General features: G+C 43.7%; 4 protein-coding genes across 5 annotated transcripts; 1 reads left to right on the top strand and 3 right to left on the bottom strand.

The window, feature by feature from the left end:
• Positions 1-417: 417 nt before the first annotated feature.
• LOC120034111 (ankyrin repeat domain-containing protein 54-like) lies at positions 418-3,027 on the bottom strand. 2 transcript variants are annotated; one of them, XM_038980544.1, is made up of 8 exons: positions 2,146-3,027; positions 1,793-1,840; positions 1,581-1,679; positions 1,381-1,452; positions 1,155-1,202; positions 948-1,072; positions 746-853; positions 418-590 (listed from the first exon to the last, which is right to left on the bottom strand). In XM_038980544.1, exons 1-8 carry the CDS (start codon positions 2,522-2,524, stop codon positions 516-518), a joined length of 954 nt encoding a protein of 317 aa, XP_038836472.1. In that variant the 5' UTR covers positions 2,525-3,027; the 3' UTR covers positions 418-515. The 2 variants fall into 2 exon arrangements, with proteins under 2 accessions (XP_038836472.1, XP_038836473.1); XM_038980545.1 differs by having other exon boundaries at positions 2,725-3,025.
• Positions 3,028-4,593: 1,566 nt separating this feature from the next.
• Positions 4,594-9,105, bottom strand: LOC120034261 (FAD-dependent oxidoreductase domain-containing protein 2-like). Its single transcript, XM_038980766.1, is given in 11 exon segments — positions 4,594-4,996; positions 5,273-5,443; positions 5,658-5,884; positions 6,243-6,264; positions 6,267-6,407; positions 6,602-6,774; positions 6,953-7,288; positions 7,463-7,714; positions 7,833-8,144; positions 8,347-8,564; positions 8,991-9,105. Coding segments are annotated over 10 exon segments (2,082 nt in total). The 5' UTR covers positions 8,562-8,564; positions 8,991-9,105; the 3' UTR covers positions 4,594-4,763.
• A 1,498-nt stretch (positions 9,106-10,603) lies between these two features.
• Positions 10,604-13,277, top strand: LOC120034470 (heme oxygenase-like). Its single transcript, XM_038981045.1, has 7 exons — positions 10,604-10,694; positions 10,801-10,852; positions 11,046-11,157; positions 11,332-11,547; positions 11,642-11,914; positions 12,885-12,933; positions 13,019-13,277. The coding sequence occupies exons 2-7, from the start codon at positions 10,803-10,805 to the stop codon at positions 13,132-13,134; spliced, it is 816 nt and encodes a 271-aa protein (XP_038836973.1). The 5' UTR covers positions 10,604-10,694; positions 10,801-10,802; the 3' UTR covers positions 13,135-13,277.
• Positions 13,278-13,364: 87 nt separating this feature from the next.
• LOC120033974 (DNA replication licensing factor mcm5-like) lies at positions 13,365-20,010 on the bottom strand. The gene is made up of 14 exons (XM_038980374.1): positions 19,451-20,010; positions 19,027-19,153; positions 18,694-18,822; positions 18,381-18,553; positions 18,093-18,248; positions 17,787-17,956; positions 17,518-17,689; positions 17,304-17,415; positions 15,292-15,435; positions 14,962-15,204; positions 14,735-14,847; positions 14,448-14,576; positions 14,081-14,351; positions 13,365-13,890 (listed from the first exon to the last, which is right to left on the bottom strand). The coding sequence occupies exons 1-14, from the start codon at positions 19,618-19,620 to the stop codon at positions 13,789-13,791; spliced, it is 2,211 nt and encodes a 736-aa protein (XP_038836302.1). The 5' UTR covers positions 19,621-20,010; the 3' UTR covers positions 13,365-13,788.

Here is a 20,010-nt window from a genome sequence, read left to right as displayed (position 1 = left end):
CGGCAGGGGGAGGGACTTGACTGTGATGTAGCGAATCAGAACAATGAAATCGTGTACGTTATTGTAGTGCACAATGTCAATTGGCTGGAAATATACATTGCGTCTATTAATTTGAAGATATTGTAACCGATATGTAACAATTACTTTTCATGTATTAATTATATGAATGGATAATGATAACTACATTAACTGACAATGCATATTGATGTTACACCGTCTTTTCTTATAAAGCAGAGGCAACAAATATTTCCAAACATTTTATTAATCCATTAACTCAGATTGTTACAACCATTTACAACAATGACCATGATTATTTATTTTTTTACAGTAAACATTCATGTACAACACATGCAAGGCAACAGAAAAAAGGCAGTGACACAAAGATGCTGAGAGGAAGACCAACACAACAGTCAAGGGTAATGAGTTCATAAAGATCTTTTTTATTTACTTTATCACAGTAGTATTCCCATTACCCCGCCGTAAACAGAAGAATGTATCCACAAAGAGAGCCCCCTCTACCTATCCCCCAAATTCTGCTTCTGTAGACTGAGTGACGTGAAGCTGGCCAGCAAGTCGGTTACCTCATCAACCTGAAACAGAAGAGAAGCCATAATTGTCACCAATGAAGACTCATTCATTCTTGTAATAAGAATGATACCAATTGGTTGTGTTACCATTTGGTTCAATGCCAAAAAAAACAGGTGTGTGTGTGAGAGAGAGTGAGTTAAACACAAATGTCTCTTACCTGTTCTTTGGTGCGTGTGTGCTGCAGCTGTGTTGAGATATGATCCAGTCTCTCTCTGGCCTCACTCTGTCCCATCACATTCAGGTACTCCCTCAGCATCTGAATGATCTACAGAGCCATGGAGAGAGAGAATTTCAGACTGCACAAATAAATGTTGGTATACTAATGTTTACATAGTGCTGTTGTAATAACCCCTTATTACCTGTGTGACCTCCCCTCTAAGAGTTTCTATACTCCTCGAGTCTCCATCCTGCAGGATGTTGAGTTTGGAGCGTGCCAGGTGCAGGGGGGTCCTTCCTGCTCGGTCTAGGGCATCCACACGTGCTCCTGAACAGAAAAACAAAATTAACAAGTTAGCAGGTGTACAAGTATGTATGTCTATGTGTGTTCATACCGTATGGCATCTCACCTCCTCTCAGCAATGTGGTGATTACAGGCACGTGGTTGGTACAGGCCGCTGCAGAGACAGGTGCAGAAGTGGAAAGATTGTGGAAAATATACATTTTTCAGACATGGAAAAGTTAAATCAAAATAAAATGTTCATCTTTTACTTTTCTACCATCGGGACCTAAAGTAGCAATGTTGTACATCCCTGAACTAAATGCTATACTTTCAGTGCCATGTGTTGTTCTTACCCAGATGGAGAGGGGTGTTCCCAAGGCCATCCCGCTGGTTAGGGTCAGCGCCGTAGCTCAGAAGAAGTTGCACTGGAAGGAAGGGGACGATTTAATCATTTGTTCACAGTAATGCTGCTGTGACTATTATTAGTTCATAACAATGTCATTACTGTTGAGTAATGAATCATGAGCCCCTTGCACTTCTCAGTTTGACTTACCGATGCTCTCGTTGCCATTACAGGAGGAGAAGTGGAGGGCTGTTCTTCCTTTGTCATCTGCTGCACAAGGGTCTATGTCTTCTAGAAGAAGCCTGCGCACTGGATAAAAAAAGAGACAGAAACGTTAAACACCTGAAAGGGATACCATATATTACTTAGTCTTGTTAAGTCTCACAATAGTTGATGTTCCAATAGTTATCTTCAGTGCCTACCTGTATCAATGTCGTTGCCATTGGCAGCCTCTCGGAACCTCTTCACCGCTAGAGAGAATGAACAAACAAGCCAAAGGTTAGGTAAACATCAGGTAGAATGCTAAACTCTGTGCTTTGAGTGTTGACATGCCTATCACCGTCTGATGTACTGGCTAGTATAATGCATACTGATGATACTTTTGTCAAAGTTCAGGAGCCATAGGCAGATGCCTTGCATGACATCCCGTCCCTCCGCAACATTCACACAGCTTTAACACTATTCACACCTCATGATTGGGTGTGGAATTCACCGCCAACTCTCTCCATCAACACAATTTTTTTTCTCTCCAATTTTGAGTGTGGAATTTCTGTACCATAAATATCTTTTCCAATGGGCCCCACATTTCGCCGGGCTCTCCCTTGTCGCCTTGCTCTACACCCTGTCACCTTCCCGGGTTTGCTGCTCGCCACACCCGACCCTGATCCAACTCGACTGGGTTCCCATAGCAAGTGGAGGTAACGAAGTTCTTGTTCAGCGGTCTGTCCTGTACAACTCAATCTCACGGTGCCCTCTCCAAAGCCAGTTATCCCAAATCCCTCAGCAGCACCTCCATCCATCCTCTCATCATTTATCTTTAGTTCACCCTCTTTCTCCTCCGCTTCTTTTGGTCCAGTGTCCACCGTGTATTCACCCTCGGAGCTTGAACGTTCATCGTCAGAAGCTGTTGCAACAATTGGACTCCACCCGTCCATGTTCACCGACTCATGTGGAAGATTTATTTTGGTGTTTCTCTCTTCAAAATTATCCTCGTTCGCAAGCCAGTACTAGGAGCTACGAAAAGAGTCATTTATGTTGATGAACTGACTTGCAACTTTGAATACGTCGTTTATTTTCTCCGTTGCCATCGCTGGCTCTAGAACGTCAATACAGAAACGATTCTACGCATATTTACCATTGTGGCTCATATGTTCATGCTTTGAATTCAAGATACGTCCCTGTTACAAGAACCAAAATGTCTCCTGTTTCATAATTTCAATTATCACGAGAACAAGCAGTAAAAGGCGGTCCTATTGTAAAGAGAAACGTTGACAATGACTAACGTCAATACAGAAACGATTCTACGCATATTTACCATTGTGGCTCATATGTTCATGCTTTGAATTCAAGATACGTCCCTGTTACAAGAACCAAAATGTCTCCTGTTTCATAATTTCAATTATCACGAGAACAAGCAGTAAAAGGCGGTCCTATTGTAAAGAGAAACGTTGACAATGACTATTACCAATCAGAGCCTACGTTGTTCGTTCTCTCATAAACAAAGCACCCACCCCCGTTCAAAAGAAGCAAATGAGCAAGCAGGACATGCGGGATGTGTGCTGCAGTATCAATATCCGGTTAGTTCTATATGAGCTCCTTGGGATAATAACCGTAACCCTTACCCTAACCATTATGCGTTTCAACTTCAATGGGGGTGTCGTCCCAAGGATCCCAGGTATAGCAAGGAACATTGAATATCTTTCATCAAATTTGATATTGTGAATAAAATCATGGATGCTGTTACACTCAAGAAATCTTGAAAACAGATACAATTTAGAGTGAAGAAATTCAAGAAATATTATTTGCCCATAACCGTGTACGCTGTATAATACTACAAAAACATGGAAACATCTGAGCATTATGTTCTCTCTCTTTAATGTCTTACATCTGTTGCAACAGAAAATAAAGTAAGCAGATAAATAACAGCAGTAGGCCTACACAAATAGTATAAAAAAAATAATAATGCATAATTCATAGATCACAATGTAATTAAAACCCAACATCACCCATACTGTTTGTACACACATTCAAATCTAAAGTTCCATCATATAAAACATGCCACAATTTAGTGTAATATATAAATATGATTTAAGGAATAAAATGGGATAAGCAATCAACTCTCAAGAGGAATCAGAATGGTTGTTCAACCAAAATATTTGGAATATACAGTCAAAGTTTGGACACACGTACTCATTCAACGGTTTTTCTTTATTTTTACTATTTTCTACATTGTACAATAATAGTGAAGACATCAAGACTATGAAATAACACATATGGAGTCATGTAGTAACCAAAAGTGTTACAAATATAAAAATATATTTTTGATTCTTCAAAGTAGCCACCCTTTGCCTTGATGACAGCTTTGCACACTCTGGGCATTCTCTCAACCAGCTTCATGAGGTAGTCACCTGGAATGCTTTTCCAACAGTTTAGAAGGAGTTCCCACATATTCTGAGCACTTGTTGGCTGCTTTTCCTTCACTCTGCGGTCTAACTCATCCCAAACCATCTCAATTGGGTTGAGGTCGGCTGATTGTGGAGGTCAGGTCATCTTTTGCAGCACTCCATCACTCTCCTTCTTGGTCAAATAGCCCTTACACAGCATGGAGGTGTGTTTTTGGTCATTGTCCTGTTGAAAAACAAATGATAGTCCCACTAAGTGCAAACCATATGGGATGGCGTATCGCTGCAGAATGCTGTAGTAGCCATGCTGGTTAAGTGTGCCTTGAATTCAAAATAAATCACTGACAGTGTCACCAGCAAAGCACCCCCACACCATCATACCTCCTCCTCCATGCTTCATGGTGGGAACCACACATGCGGAGATCATCCGTTCACCTACTCTGCGTCTCACAAAGACACGGCAGTTGGAACTAAAACTCTCCAATTTGGACTCAACTGTGGGAAGCATTGGAGTCAACATGGGCCAACATCCCTGTGGAACACTTTCGACACCTTATAGAGTCCATGCCCCGACAAATTGAGGCTGTTCTGAGGGCAAAAGAGGGAGTGGGAGGGGGAGTGGGAGTGCAACTCAATATTAGGAAGGTGTTCTTAATGTTTTGTAGACTCTGTATATACTGTATATATTCATGGACATTATAATGGGAGGTAGAGAATGTCTTGGGACATCAAAACTGTCATAGGCTTAGTTTTGGGATCCTTGGGTAAACAATCAGAAGTCAAGGTTTATTGCAGAGGACACTGAGGTTCCAGCTCGTGTAAGGTAATCAGGGAACGATGGGTCTGTGTCTGGGGATGCAGAGTCCTGTCCTCCAGGCATTAGCCCAGCATCATGGGCATGCTGCCACAGCTGACTATTCCTAACAACCCCATGCTTCCTCAGGTATCCCTGACGACAAAACAGGGGTGGCTTTTGATTGGTAAGGGAAAAGCGAAAACATGACTCTGTGGGGAAAAGAAACAAGTTCAGTTTTACACATTGTAAAACAGTAATCAAGTAATAAAATGGCTCATTAACTGAGTGGGCAGAACCGTAATAAAACAGTAATAACACAGATCCTGTATGAAAGTATGTCACAAGTGAACAAACAAATCGTGTGTGATATGAGAAGATGAGTAGGAGGTACTGTATATGGAAATATAAAGGACATATCCTAAGGGCATATTTACCCTAGTATAATAAGGTGTTGTAATGAGGGATCAGTTGAGGACATGCTCTACCTGCATAGAAGGCCCTGAGGTCAGTGTGGAGACAGTGTTCCAGGAAGCGCCGCAGTGGCTGGCTGTGGGAGATGGGCCCATCCCACTCAGTCAAGAAGTCCTCGATCATGTGATGCACTGCCTTGGGCCGTGGCAGTGGCCAGCCAACAGGACGGTGTCTCATGTCCCTCTCTGTTTAGGATGGCAGACAAATGAAAGAATAACATGTATTTGTTTTTACATACATACGTAGGTTTGAGTGCTGACGTCATACCACAAAGATGCCTTGTACTATACACAGACATACTCTTCATTTGAATGTCATTACTTAACTTAGTCTTTAACACAACCATAAGGCCAAACTGTTTTGTACTCTTCATAAGGTTTCTAACATTCTCACACTCACCAGTGGGAAGTTTGTCGTAGTAGTATAGAACAGGGTGGAGGAAGTTGGACCTCCAGGCACGGGTCCACTCTGACTCTGCCCTGCCAGGGCCCAGTGAGTCTGTGCGGTTCAGCCCGTACTGTAGAACCAGAACCAGCAGCCCATGCTTGGAGAGCTGGTGGCCAGACAGAGAAGAGAACTGGGGCAGGGCCTGGAGGGGAAACTCCTCCAGGTACTCACAGTGAGAGCTGAAAGGAAAGGAGAAGATTATTCAAAGTTAAACTGGTTCAGAAATTGATTAATTTAGGCTGCGTTTACACAGGCATCCCAATTCTGACCTTTTTTACACTAATTGGTATTTTTACCAATCACATCAGATCTTTTCACATCAGATCGTTTTCAGAGCTGCTCAGATTGGTCAAAATACAGATTGGTGAAAAAAAATATCTGAATTTGGCTGCCTGTGTAAACACAGCCTTAGTGAACATAAATCGGGATATCTATAGGCAATCAATCAATGTGAGATTCATTGGTAGAGAAAGGTAAATTACCATGAGGGACAATAATCATGAAGAAAAATGTGCACAGTGTTTCAGCACTACTTACCCTCTTAGTAAAATGATGTCTCAAGTACCCCAAACATTTGGTACGGTCCGGAGGCCTCATTGACCCTCCTCAACAGCCAGGACTGCAGCTGACTGATTGACAGTTTGATTGCTGGCCAGGAGTTGCTATGGTAACGCAGCTCAAGGACTCTATGTACAGCACGCACTAGGGTGGAACACATAGCAAAGTTAAAACAATAAATAGTCAAAAAACAAACACATTTTGTCTATAAAAACATTATTTTATAGACAAATTTGTAACTTCAAAGTCCCCCCCCCCCCTTTACAGGCAGTTACTAACTATACAGAAGTCAGATTTACTCTTGTCTACGTTGTAATACCAGCAGTTTGAATGGTTACCTGTGTATCGGAAGCTATGGATGAACCCCCCTGCAGAAGAGCGATAGTCTCTTGAGTGGGCAGCCGTCCCCAGAACAAAAACAAAAAGGTCTGGGGTTCCCCGCCCCTCGTACCAGGCTGTCACCCCTGGCAACCGCCCCCTGGCACCCTCACTGCTTGGTGGGCGGGCCGAGCTGGAGAGATTAACGGTATCATTAGAACAGACTGACATTATCTGACTGAAACAGCATGGCTTTGCCAATGAAAATGATAAAACAGAAGATCCACCACTTCCACAGAAAACAATAACTTTAACAGAACTCTTTTCGCATTATGTAAAGACATGCCACTGTAAAGTATTCATTTACATACCCATCAAAGATGCTGAAGTTGAACCGGAACCCCAGGCAGCGGATCACACGATCATATGGCTGGCGGAGAGAGAAGTTGTCATTGTGGTACACAGCCAGGTTTGTCGCTGTGACCTTTGAACTGTTCTTCCCATCCGAACTGTCCAGTAGCTCAGCTAGAGTAAGGAACAACTTGCCACGATTTTCCTTCCCACTGGATCTGCACTTCTTCTTTCTGCCTGAGCGCTTCTTTTCATCATCTCCATTTCTGACGATAGCAATGTCCTCAAGGCCTCCCTCCACCAGCCCATCAAGGGACTTTAGCTGGTACGTGTCTAGCAGCTCATTGTTCACAGCTCTGTGGAAGAGAGAAAATAGGTCACTTTGATATGAACAGATTATGCTAAGGGGATAGCAACATACTCCGATCTAAAACACTGCTGCAGGAGTACTAAATCAGTGAAACAAAAGAAAGAACAATTGGTAGGAGAGGACAATATGGGAGTCAAAACCTGATGATGCCTCTCAGTACCTGAGGTCTCCGACGTAGTGTGTCTGCCAGGCTAGACGGACCGGGCTTGGGCTGTAGAGATGGATCCGGCTGGCCCGACCCAGGATGCTCTGAGCTGTTTCAAATGCTGAGTTCCCCTTACCCAGGATCAGCACAGCCTGGTCCTTATACTCCTCTGGGTCCACAGGGATGGACTCATAGCCCTCCACCAGGTCTGAGCCCTCAAACTGGACCTTCTGAGGATCCCACAGTCCTGTGGACACCAGGAGGACTCTGTGGGTAAGAGAGAAAGAGAGAGAGAGAATCATCTCTTTAATGGTATGCATAGTGGAGAATTGTTCCATATTTCCAACCTTTTACATTAGATATGTGTATAGATATAACACAGTACCTGCATGTATAGTCCAGTCCACGCTGGTCAGTCAGTATGTATCCCCTGCCTCTAGGTGATTCAGACTCTGAGGCCCTGATCTTCCCGATGTCCACCCCATACTGGACCTTCAGCCCCAGCTCCTTCACATACATGGAGAGGTAGCGGGGGAATGAGTCTGCGTCTGGGTAGAGCTCCCGGCTGACTCGCTGAAGCAGCAGGTCGGGCCTGTCACTCAGGAGGGAGTTCCAATCATGACGAAGGTTGAACTCGCGGTTCCGCCTCCCTGTGTAGATCTTGTTGATGCTGATGAGTTTCCTGTGTCGAGGGTATCTTTAAAAGGAGAAAAAAACATCCATAAGATACAACACATGTTCATGTACATGGTGTAGGTCAGAACATATTTCTATGAGCAGGGCAATAGAGAAAGTTGCATCATTGTTGCACTGTCACAAAATACTTTGCTGAGTATGTAAATTGATTCAGCAGGTGCAATACCGATATAGTCGACACCCATTACTACAGAGGCACTCACATATTGAAGAAGCTCCCTGGCCCCGAGTTCCTCTCCAAGATGATGTAATCTCTCTGACTCTTGGAGAGAAAGTGACCCATCTGAAGGCCCGCGGGCCCGGCTCCAAGCACACAGTAGTCATGGTGACGGGTGCTGTTGTGACTGTGGTAGTCATCAGGAAAACATTGGACCCGGGCGACAAAGGGGACTAGGAGAAGAAGGATAGGGGAATCCATGACCTATGAATGAGTAAAAGGCAATGAAGGCATTTAATGGTGAGAGAGTGGGTTTAGTGAAGGTCATTGCAATACCCTGGTGACAATAATCAACGGCAAATTTAAGTTTTGAAAGCTGCAATCTGAAAATATCCACTGACAAGCAGCAACCATATTATTGCCAAAGTTATGCAACTCTTTTCAATGGCTTTACCAACATAAGAAGGTCAATTGAAATGACATATCAGACAGCATTGTTCAAGTGAGTGGAAAAACAGAGAAACTACGACAATAGCGGGCCTTCATGGGATGTATCCCCGTGCTTGCCTTGAAACTCTGGCCCGACATCATAACTCGACATGAGGGGATGCAGCTGCACTAGACCGCTGGTTGAGAAGCGCTCCACGAGCACAAAACACACAACATATCTATTAAAGTAGGATGTTTTACCTTTCACTGCAGTGGTTCCCTCTCATCTAATCCCATATCATTTTGCATTTGGTCTGTAAATAAAACTCTCCAACAACCTATAGTCTGAATTTCATAACGGAGCCCCATCCCTTTATACGACACTACAGCATACCTCAGTATTCTGACCAATAAACGCTGCTCTATTCTGGACAATAAGAGCTTGTGTGTAAAATAGAGGGCGTGATGAAACTTAAAGTGATGGACAAGAAATGTTCCACACTTTTAATACAAAAGTGTCATGTAGCCAAAGTAACACATTTGACCTTCTTTATTACTTTCTTTATTACAGTGTTATAAACTTTGTAATGTTGCAATTTTTGAGATAATTGTAGTAGTTTGATAATGTTTTGGTGAAATACATACTAATCATTATAAAATGTTAATTAAGTGAAACATAGCATGGATATTATTATAATATCATAAACACAATGAACTATTCATAAAATTCTCATGCCTAGAAATTGCTCTTATTTTTGCCTTCTACAACTGCAACATACACTTCTGTTGAGTCATGGTATCCCCCTTCTCTATTTTGTTGAAACCTGTTGAATCAGGTTATCTATAGATTGGTAATAGATCAATAGATGTATAATAGACAAATGTAAGGTAAATCATACTAATTGAATGTTGAGGACAAGAGTTTACAATGTAATCCCCTGAAATGAATTTTGACCTGCAGTTAGTCATTTGTGGCTGAAACTTTGTATCAACACAAAGTTCAATGAACACAATGGGAGAGAGAATAGGATTAAATTGGATTAATTTAACCAGTGAGTCCTGCCTGTAGTTAAGTCAGCATATTGAATCACTCTTGTTATTCTGATTTATCTTCAGAAAATTAAAAGGTACATACACTGAGAGCACAAAACATTAGAAACATGACATTCCAGGTGAAAGCTATGATCGCTTATTGATATTACCTGTTAAATCCACTTCAATCGGTGTAGATGAAGGGGAGGAGACAGGTTAAAGAAGGATTTTCAAGCCTTGAGACAATTGAGACATAGATTGTTTATGTACGCCATCAAAGTGCTTTTGAACAGGGTATGGTAGTAGGTGCCATGCGCACCGGTTTGAGTGTGTCAAGAACTGCAACACTGCTGGGTTTTTCACACTCAACAGTTTCCTGTGTGTTTCAAGAATGGTCCTCCACCCAAAGGACATCCAGCCAACTTGACACAACTGTGGAAAGCATTGGAATCAACATGGGCCATGTGGAACGCTTTCAACACCTTGTAGAATTGAGTCTGTTCTGAGGGCAAAAGGGAGTGCAACTCAATATTAGGAAGGTGTTCCTAATATTTTGAACTCTCAGTGTTTATAACTTTGTTCTCGCCTGTAGTCAACATACTCTCCCTCAATAGCAGAAGGAACACATTCACTACCTGTGGTTCATGTGACTCTGTGATTAATGATTTCTACCATTCCATCTGTTCACTCATGCTCTCCCCTCACTGGTAAATCTGCCCTGTCATGTTAAGCTTCAGCATAAGGGAAATGAGTCAACACTCTCACTTCCCATTTGATTTAGCTGACAAACATTGGGAGAGAAGGCGAGGGAGTCAAATATAAAGACAGGGGCACAGGTCAAAGAGGACACAGCAACTCTAAACTCGTTTGAGAAGGAGGCAGCTTTTGTTTACCAGCTGTATAACAAGACATCATCAAGGAAATACCCCACAGGTAAATTATCAACTCTTTCACTGACTTGTTTTTTAATAAACTGTAACAGTTGGTCACATTTGGGTAATAATGTTATAACCACCATATAAAAAATTCTGGATTACAGACATGGAGACAGTCAACTCGGCATGGAAAGATGATATGCAGAACCCTGGCAGGTACAGTAATTTTGTAACGAATGGTCGATATGTTAACTAGATTATTGTATTTCAGACCAGGTCAGGGCTGATATATGGTAAAGTAAAGGTATTGAACATACAGAACACAATTACTAACTGCAAACTCTGTGCTCACATTTATTGTACTCTGGTAAATCAGGATGTCCTCCTAATGTTCTCCATCTCTCCTCAGTGATTTGTCAGAACAGATAAAAGCAGCGACTAAAGAGATCCATGTCAGGGCAGAAAACACCCAACTGATGCTGAGCTATCAGAAGGGACAGATAACTCTTCCGCAGTACAAGGTGAGAAAAGCCAATCTGAGAGTGAATTAAAAACCACTTGCCAAAATAATTTATAGTGGTTTTCATAATATGAACTACCTAGAATGCCTTTTCTTACACTTCCTACATAGTCATGGAAAATGAGCACTCACTGTGTACTAAGTATTAATCTGTAACCCCTCTTTTCCATGGCAGCTTCTTCTGTGTTCCCTCTACGAGATCTACAAAGCACTGGAAGAGGAGATGGACAGAAATGCTTCCCACCCAGGTGTTGCACCGATATACTTCCCCCAGGAACTGGCCCGACTGGAGACACTAGAGAGAGATCTGGAACACTTCTTTGGACAGGAGTGGCGAAAGAGAGTCATCATTCCTGCTGCAACACACAGATATACACAGAGACTTCACAAGGTACAGGCTTTAGATATACCAACATGCAGGGTAGGCACACTATCTTAATTGTGTACCTGCTTAGTAATAACAATTTATTTGTCTCCCTCTCCAGATTGGTGAAGGCAATCCTAAATTGCTGGTGGCCCACGCCTACACCCGTTACCTAGGTGACCTGTCAGGGGGACAAATTTTGGGGAAGATTACCCAGAAGTCAATTGGGTTAAGCAGCGGAGAGGGACTGTCGTTTTTCTCCTTCCCCGGAGTGTCAAGCCCTAACCGCTTCAAGCAGCTGTACAGGAGCAGAATGAACAGCATCGAGCTGACCAAGGATGAGAGGGAGGTGGTGCTTGAGGAGGCTATCATGGCCTTCGAACTCAACATCCAGGTGAGTGAAAGGGAAGAGGGAGGAAACAAACTGGGTAAGAATATAGGTTATGGGAACTAATACAGTAATGAAAAGTCACTATGAAAAGTTATACAGCTGTACCATTGAGAGCATCTTGACTGGCTGCATCACTGCTTGGTATGGCAATAGCACCGCCCTCGATCGCATGGCGCTACAGAAGTTGGTGCGGACAACCCAGTACGTCACTGAGGCCGAGTTCCCTGCCATTCAGGACCTCTATATCAGGCAGTGTGAAAGGAGGGCCTGGAAAATCGTTAGACTCCAGCCACCCAAGTCATATACCGTTCTCTCTGCTTCTGCACTGCAAGCGGTACCGGTGCATCAAGTCTGACACCAACAGGCTCCTGAACAGCTTCTAACCCCAAGCCATAAGACTGCTAAATAGCTAACTACATAGCTAACAAAATGGCTACACAGACTGAGTTGACCCTTATATTTTATTTTTGCAGTCTGTATGCACACTCACTGACACTCTAACATAGACACAAACACTCACTCCATAATTTGCTCACACACAAATAATATGCACATACATTTATACTGACTACACACACTGCTGCTACTCTGTTTATCATATATACCTACACATATCTACCGATATCACTCCAGCATCCATGCACATTTTAAATATGGTTCTGGAACTGACTGATCCTGTATATAGTATGCTTTCTCGTGTTCTTATTTTTTCTCGTGATTTGTTCTTTATTTTTAGTATTACATTCTTATTTATTACTGCATTGTTGGGTTTAGAGCTTACAAGAAAGGCATTTCACTGTACTTGTGCATGTGACATTAAAAGTAGCTAAACATAACTGTGCAGAGGAAGTGAAACTGGGAAGGTCAAGTCAACGATGCAGTGTAAACGGGTTACTGGGTGCCATTGCCATAGCATATTGCTGATTGTGTACGTCTTGTTCAATGAAGACATCCTGTGTTATTTCTCGTACAGGTCTTCAATGATCTACAGAAAATGTTGAGTGTCACAGAGGACGCTTATGGTAAGTACAAGCTCATATGCTGATTGGAAATGGGATCTTTCACCTTCCTTGTGTGTTATAAAAAGGTCTTATTTTGCTTTTGCAGGGGACCAAGTAAAGGCCAAGACGCCAGCTCTCATCCCTTCTTTGTCCATCGTGCAGTTGTCACTGGGTATTTGTGTTGCTTTAGCAACAGTCGGGATGGGTATCTATGTGTTCTAAAGCCTTGAAATAAGTCCTTAAATATGTATATATGTAGTTGACCGAATCACTTCACTAATCATGACCACCTAAGGGTGTGTGCACTTACAGCACTTTGTCATGACTGTACTTTTTTAAATGCATAAGGCAATCTTAAAATGAAAATTGACATGCTGTATTAATTGCAATTCTGTGTACATAGTATGTTTCATTAAAAATGATGCACACCATTTCAACATAAGAAATGTCTAAATAAAGAAGTTTGCTATTTATTTTCAATACAAAATACCTTACACAATTAATGATTTAACATTAACAATCTTAAAGGCATTCTCTTGTCAATTTTCTTACCCCAAACAATTCAACACAGTTAATCCAAATTGCCTCCTTAACATCATTTGTTTGACTAAAAAGAATAGACACCAAAATACTTATGAGAGCAATAGAACAGCAAATAACTGTTGGCTTAACTTGGCAAAGCAACACATGAAAAGGTAGACATCAGTGGCTCTGTAGGCGGACCATGGCCTAGGATGGAGAAGACGTATCGACGTGACTTCATGAAGATGTCCACTGGCTTGTGAGGAAGAGTGAATCGAGGAGACGCCTGTCCCTTCTACTATTTACAAAGCCCATCGTGACTTAATCTTTGTGCGTATGCATCGTTTTGAGAGACTACTTGACTCTGTAGAGCACCTTCCTCTGCATGCGGTGCTGCAGCTCTCCCCTCCTCATCATCAGGTGAAGGACCTTGTAGATGGCCTGCTCTGGATACTTCTGTATATGGGAGAGGGTAGAGAGCTTCTGGTCAGTGGACAGATAAACAGGCTACAGGGCAACACGTAGGCCAACTGAGGACAGCACTGAATCATATAGACAAATGCCAAACATTCCAATGCCCAAAGTACTTTCATGTAATTGACCAAGTGGTACCGTCTTCTGTTCAAAGTAGACTAGTGTAACTGACCTGCTTGGTGAAGTCCTGGACGATGCTGTGCTCGGACACCTGGGAGCCAATGGCAAAGCGTCTCTTCAGCTGCTTCTCAACACGGGAAATCATCTCCTGGTCCTCCTGAGTGGTGAAGCCCTCCACACCAGAGAGGCTGCCGGACAGCGCAGCATCCAGTGTGGACACCTGGAAGAGCCGCAGGGCCTCGTCCACCTCCTCCTCTCCAGCCACGGCCTGCAGCTTCATCTTGGCCAGGGACTCAGAGATGCGCACCACAGCCTCCAGCTGCCTGCAGGGGACCACGGAGTACAAAGCATTATGACACTGAAGATGGACAGTATCCTGACTGGTAATGATGTTGGCAGGTGAAGTATCATATAGGTACCTGACAGTGATGGGGATGGAGGCTCTCCTGTCGCTCTCCCTCTCATGTTCCCTCGCTCCACTCCTCATCACCACATATCTGTTCTTCAGCTTTTCAGCTGCAGCCGCAGAGAGACGTGGGCCGCATTTCCTGTCAGGGCACATTTGACCGTTACAAACCAAATCCCTCCATGTGTACATACTAGTGTCTAGTATTGTTTCTCTGCAAGTAGAGTGCATGAACTCAATCTAAACAGAATCTAACCTACACAGAATAAATCTGCTGAAAAAAAGGAGTTTAAGACTCACGTTCTGGCATAGGCAATGTACTTCTTCAGTGTGGCCAGTGTGATCTCTCCCTCCACACCCTCAGTCTGAGTATGAGCACTGAGATGGACGTTCATCACGTGGCGGGCCAGAGTCTGAGAGAGAAAAGGACAATAGTGTTTACACTGTGCTAGCCTGGGCCGTGTTCAGTATCCCTGTGCATAAACCCCCCCCCCACACACACAGAAGACTAAAGTGTGTTCCCTCACCATGTCTCTCTGATGGTCATGGATGTCCTTGATGATAAAGATCATGTCAAAACGGGACAAGATGGTAGGCATAAAGTCAATGTTGTCCTCTCCCTTGGTGTCGTCCCAACGGCCAAACACAGAGTTAGCAGCGGCCAGCACCGAGCAGCGGGAGTTCAGGGTGGTGGTGATGCCAGCCTTGGCAATGGAGATGGTCTGTTGCTCCATGGCTTCATGGATGGCTACTCGGTCATCCTCTCTCATCTGAGAGGAAGGAGAGATAGTTAAGAGTCTGCAAACAAACTAGTCAAGTACTCAGCAATTGATGTACTTCTGTCCATGTTTCCATACCTTGTCAAACTCATCGATGCACACCACCCCACCATCAGCCAGCACCATGGCTCCTCCCTCCATGATGAAGCCACGGGTGACGGGGTCCCTCAGTACAGAGGCCGTCAGACCAGCAGCACTGCTGCCTTTACCTGAGGTATACACCTGACAGAGGAAGAGAGAGAGAGGGAAGATACGGGTTAGCGCTTTCGATAGGGGTCACTAGCATGCTGATTAATTGTCAGCAAATGACATTTCTGGAATCCATCTTTGTAATTCTGGTTTAAATCTATGTTGAGGGAGTGTCATGATTGCTCTGAAATATATACATACAGTGGGGCAAAAAAGTATTTAGTCAGCCACCAATTGTGCAAGTTCTCCCACTTAAAAATATGAGAGAGGCCTGTAATTTTCATCATAGGTACACTTCAACTATGACAGACAAAATGAGAAGAAAAAAAATCCAGAAAATAACATTGTAGGATTTTTTATGAATTTATTTGCAAATTATGGTGGAAAATAAGTATTTGGTCAATAACAAAAGTTTCTTAATACTTTGTTATATACCCTTTGTTGGCAGTGACAGAGGTCAAACGTTTTCTGTAAGTCTTCACAAGGTTTTCACACACTGTTGCTGGTATTTTGGCCCATTCCTCCATGCAGATCTCCTCTAGAGCAGTGATGTTTTGGGGCTGTTGCTGGGAAACACGGACTTTCAACTCCCTCCAAAGATTTTCTATGGGGTTGAGATCTGGAGACTGGCTAGGCCACTCCAGGACCTTGAAATGCTTCTTACGAAACCACTCCTTCGTTGCCCGGGCGGTGTGTTTGGGATCATTGTCATGCTGAAAGACCCAGCCACGTTTCATCTTCAATGCCCTTGCTGATGGAAGGAGGTTTTCACTCAAAATCTCACGATACATGGCCCCATTCATGCTTTCCTTTACACGGATCAGTCGTCCTGTTCCCTTTGCATAAAAACAGCCCCAAAGCATGATGTTTCCACCCCCATGCTTCACAGTAGGTATGGTGTTCTTTGGATGCAACTCAGCATTCTTTGTCCTCCAAACACGACGAGTTGAGTTTTTACCAAAAAGTTCTATTTTGGTTTCATCTGACCATATGACATTCTCCCAATCTTCTTCTGGATCATCCAAATGCTCTCTAGCAAACTTCAGACGGGCCTGGACATGTACTGGCTTAAGCAGGGGGACACGTCTGGCACTGCAGGATTTGAGTCCCTGGCGGCGTAGTGTGTTACTGATGGTAGGCTTTGTTACTTTGGTCCCAGCTCTCTGCAGGTCATTCACTAGGTCCCCCCGTGTGGTTCTGGGATTTTTGCTCACCGTTCTAGTGATCATTTTGACCCCACGGGGTGAGATCTTGCGTGGAGCCCCAGATCGAGGGAGATTATCAGTGGTCTTGTATGTCTTCCATTTCCTAATAATTGCTCCCACAGTTGATTTCTTCAAACCAAGCTGCTTACCTATTGCAGATTCAGTCTTCCCAGCCTGGTGCAGGTCTACAATTTTGTTTCTGGTGTCCTTTGACAGCTCTTTGGTCTTGGCCATAGTGGAGTTTGGAGTGTGACTGTTTGAGGTTGTGGACAGGTGTCTTTTATACTGATAACAAGTTCAAACAGGTGCCATTAATACAGGTAACAAGTGGAGGACAGAGGAGCCTCTTAAAGAAGAAGTTACAGGTCTGTGAGAGCCAGAAATCTTGCTTGTTTGTAGGTGACCAAATACTTATTTTCCACCATAATTTGCTAATAAATTCATTAAAAATCCTACAATGTGATTTTCTGGATTTTTTTTCTTCTCATTTTGTCTGTCATAGTTGAAGTGTACCTATGATGAAAATTACAGGCCTCTCTCATCTTTTTAAGTGGGAGAACTTGCACAATTGGTGGCTGACTAAATACCTTTTTGCCCCACTGTATATATATATATATTTTTTTTTTCTTTCTCTCCAATTAATCTTGGAATATACACACACATATACCTATATTCATTCATCAAGCCCATCCTTACCCCAATGGGAGAGCACCTCTCCACAAACTTGAGCAGCTGGGACTTAGCAGTACCGGGGTCTCCCAGCATTAGCAAGTTGATGTCTCCTCTACGGGTCAGCCCGTCAGGCAGCCTGAGACAGGAAAGGTCATTATACATACACACTGGAGAGAAATGTACACACATCAAAAATCTAATCGAATTCTACATGCCATTTCCAATGGTTATGACTCACCTCTTCCTGGAGCCGCCGAACAGCAGGCAGGCAATGGCCTTTTTCAGGTCATCACTGCCGTAGATGGAAGGAGCGAGGGAACGGGCGAGGGAGCCGTAGACGTCGGGGGAGGAGGCCAACGCTCTCAGCTCCTCCTCTTCCTGAGGGGAGACTGACCCTGTGGCCCCACGACCTGAGAGACAAAGATAGCATTATATCTATAGTACTATCCCACATAGGACATAATGTTGGATAAGTAATCTAACCTCTAGTAGCCTTATCTTGCCTACCTGCTCCCTCTGTGTCCTGCTGAATGCCCACCACACGAAGGTAGGAGGAGCGGATGCCCACACCTGCACTTTTATCTCTGCCCTTGCCCTTAGCTTGGGCCACCTTCTTGATGGAGTAGATCCCCATGATGGTCACTCTGTTCCCAGGGACCACACGGTCACACAGGTACCTGACGGGAGGCAGAACATGAGCTGTAATGTGGTATGTACTTGTCGGTCTCACTTTGCACTCTGTGTATATCGGGCATGTGTTAATTGTATTTAATTGAGAATATTGAGGCACACAGACGATGCTGTGTGTGTTACCTGTCACAGTAGAGCTGCAGGTGGCGGGGCATCTCTCCGTGTGGCACAGCATCTGGAGACTCCTGCAGACGGAGGGTCTGGAAGTCCACACAGACACAGCGGTCTGGAATGATGAAGTAGGGATCTATAGGACACCTCACCCTGCCTGCCTGCTCACTGAGAGAGATATGTTTAAGAATGAAATCACACACAATGATAAAGCAGATGATTTCACACACACAATGACTTATTGCATTTTTTCATGCACTGGAGTGTACACAAACACTCAACTCAGAGGGTTGCACTCACGTGTTGCACTTTCGGGGAAGAGCGTAGCCCTGCAGGCCTGGGGGCATTGAGATGTTACTGATGACGGAACGACAGCCACGACACTGCAAACACACCCTGGTGGCCTTGGCCCTCACAGCCGTGGCAGAGATGACGATCCCAGGGACCTTCACCAGCCTGGACACCTGCTCCGACTACCAGAGAGAAAGAGATGGAGAGTTCAGAGTCATGGCATGTTACATGGATGGAAAATTGAGGGAATCTTTCATGCCACCTTCTACATGAACCAACTGAAAGGTGAAAGGCCCAGCATTGCATCCTCAGAGTCTCTTACCTTGAGGTTGCGAATGGAGGCAGGATGGGCATCACTCTTCAGCATGACCTGGATTTCCTGCACTGTCTCCTCTCCCAGGGGCCTGGGGCGGGTCACCTCGTCAGCCACCTCCTGGGCAGCCTCCTCCAGCTGTCAATCATAATGCCAGGGCTCAGTTTAAAGGGATAATGTTCAGATATAATTATTTGCCAAATAGAATATAAGATCAGCATGATAAGATCAGCAACAGAAAATATAGGAATCCATCAAATACATTAATTATTCAGCCTGCAATTGCTCCAATTAAAACTCCTCAAATTATTTGTCTGTTATTAGTCTATTCAATCGTCTCACCAGCGGCAGGTTCTCAGAGGGCACCTTGTACAGGCAGTCTGACAGGTCCTCGTCAAAGCTGGCCAGGTCTTCCATCTCCACCTCCACCCAGTACTCCCCCAGGGTGTAGTGTCTCTTAAGGGCATCTCTACACAGCAGAAAATGTCAACAATACAACATGAACAATAAGATATAAATAGCTTAATAAAACAGAATACGAATATAATCATAGGGCAAACAAAAACGAAATACAAACTCAATCACAGGACGTTGAAGAGTCAAACTTTATTCCTTCAAGACCATTGTGGTGATCAGTGTTAGTTAGTTAGCTAACGTTACAGTAACTGGCTAGCTAACTTAACGTTGGGCATCTGTGGAACATCACACCAACAGGCGGTGGCCATCGACAATGACTTCGTGGCACTTAATACAATCTCGATCTTACCTGTATTTATAGGTGAAACCGGTGCGATCGGTCCCAACTCTGAACTGCCGAAGAAATTCACGGAATCGTTTCTTGATCTGGCTCCGTTTCACTCCACCTTCATCCCCGGGTCCATCTCCACCGCCGAAGCTGTCACTGTAATAAACTCCAGGGTCGTCGAAACCAGACATAATTCACCGATTATATCTACAAAGTGCTGAAAATTATATTTATTATCCTAAAAGCAACAGTTTTGGTGATCTTCTGTGGACAATGAATTCCACGCTGACTCTTTCGCGGCAAATAAATATCGTCACTTTCCCGCGAAGTCGAACAGTGACGCTTTGCCATTGGTAGATATGATCGACGAGTGATAATGATTGGCTGAATACATTGCAGGAGGCGTGTCCTGATTGTAGAAAGGTGGGACTTGCAAGAGTTTGTGGCGGGAAAAGAACAAGGATTTCTTTTTAAATATCAAAAATAAATATGACTAAGCCAGGTACATTACATTGTGGTGGCGTTACAACAAACTGGAACAACAACCCTGTTCGTTGTGTTTACAAAGTTACTGTTGATGC

The sequence above is a fragment of the Salvelinus namaycush genome, chromosome 41 (genome assembly GCF_016432855.1).
Source record: "Salvelinus namaycush isolate Seneca chromosome 41, SaNama_1.0, whole genome shotgun sequence".
Lineage (NCBI taxonomy): Eukaryota > Metazoa > Chordata > Actinopteri > Salmoniformes > Salmonidae > Salvelinus > Salvelinus namaycush.
This window is presented reverse-complemented; position numbering and strand designations above follow the sequence as displayed.

What these genes read in the sequence shown, in the direction of transcription:
- LOC120034111 (XM_038980544.1), bottom strand. Translation starts at nt 2,524, where the DNA reads ATGGACGGGTGGAGTCCAATTGTTGCAACAGCTTCTGACGATGAACGT. An exon ending in TGGCAACGACATTGATACAG is followed by an intron (nt 1,680 to 1,792) that starts GTAGGCACTGAA and finishes TTTTTTATCCAG; the next exon opens with TGCGCAGGCTTCTTCTAGAA. An exon ending in CACCACATTGCTGAGAGGAG is followed by an intron (nt 1,073 to 1,154) that starts GTGAGATGCCAT and finishes TTTTCTGTTCAG; the next exon opens with GAGCACGTGTGGATGCCCTA.
- LOC120034470 (XM_038981045.1), top strand. Translation starts at nt 10,803, where the DNA reads ATGGAGACAGTCAACTCGGCATGGAAAGATGATATGCAGAACCCTGGC. An exon ending in GATATGCAGAACCCTGGCAG is followed by an intron (nt 10,853 to 11,045) that starts GTACAGTAATTT and finishes ATCTCTCCTCAG; the next exon opens with TGATTTGTCAGAACAGATAA. An exon ending in ATACACAGAGACTTCACAAG is followed by an intron (nt 11,548 to 11,641) that starts GTACAGGCTTTA and finishes CTCCCTCTCCAG; the next exon opens with ATTGGTGAAGGCAATCCTAA.
- LOC120033974 (XM_038980374.1), bottom strand. Translation starts at nt 19,620, where the DNA reads ATGTCTGGTTTCGACGACCCTGGAGTTTATTACAGTGACAGCTTCGGC. An exon ending in TTCGGCGGCTCCAGGAAGAG is followed by an intron (nt 17,416 to 17,517) that starts GTGAGTCATAAC and finishes TTCCTGTCTCAG; the next exon opens with GCTGCCTGACGGGCTGACCC. An exon ending in GCATCGATGAGTTTGACAAG is followed by an intron (nt 15,205 to 15,291) that starts GTATGGAAACAT and finishes CCTTCCTCTCAG; the next exon opens with ATGAGAGAGGATGACCGAGT.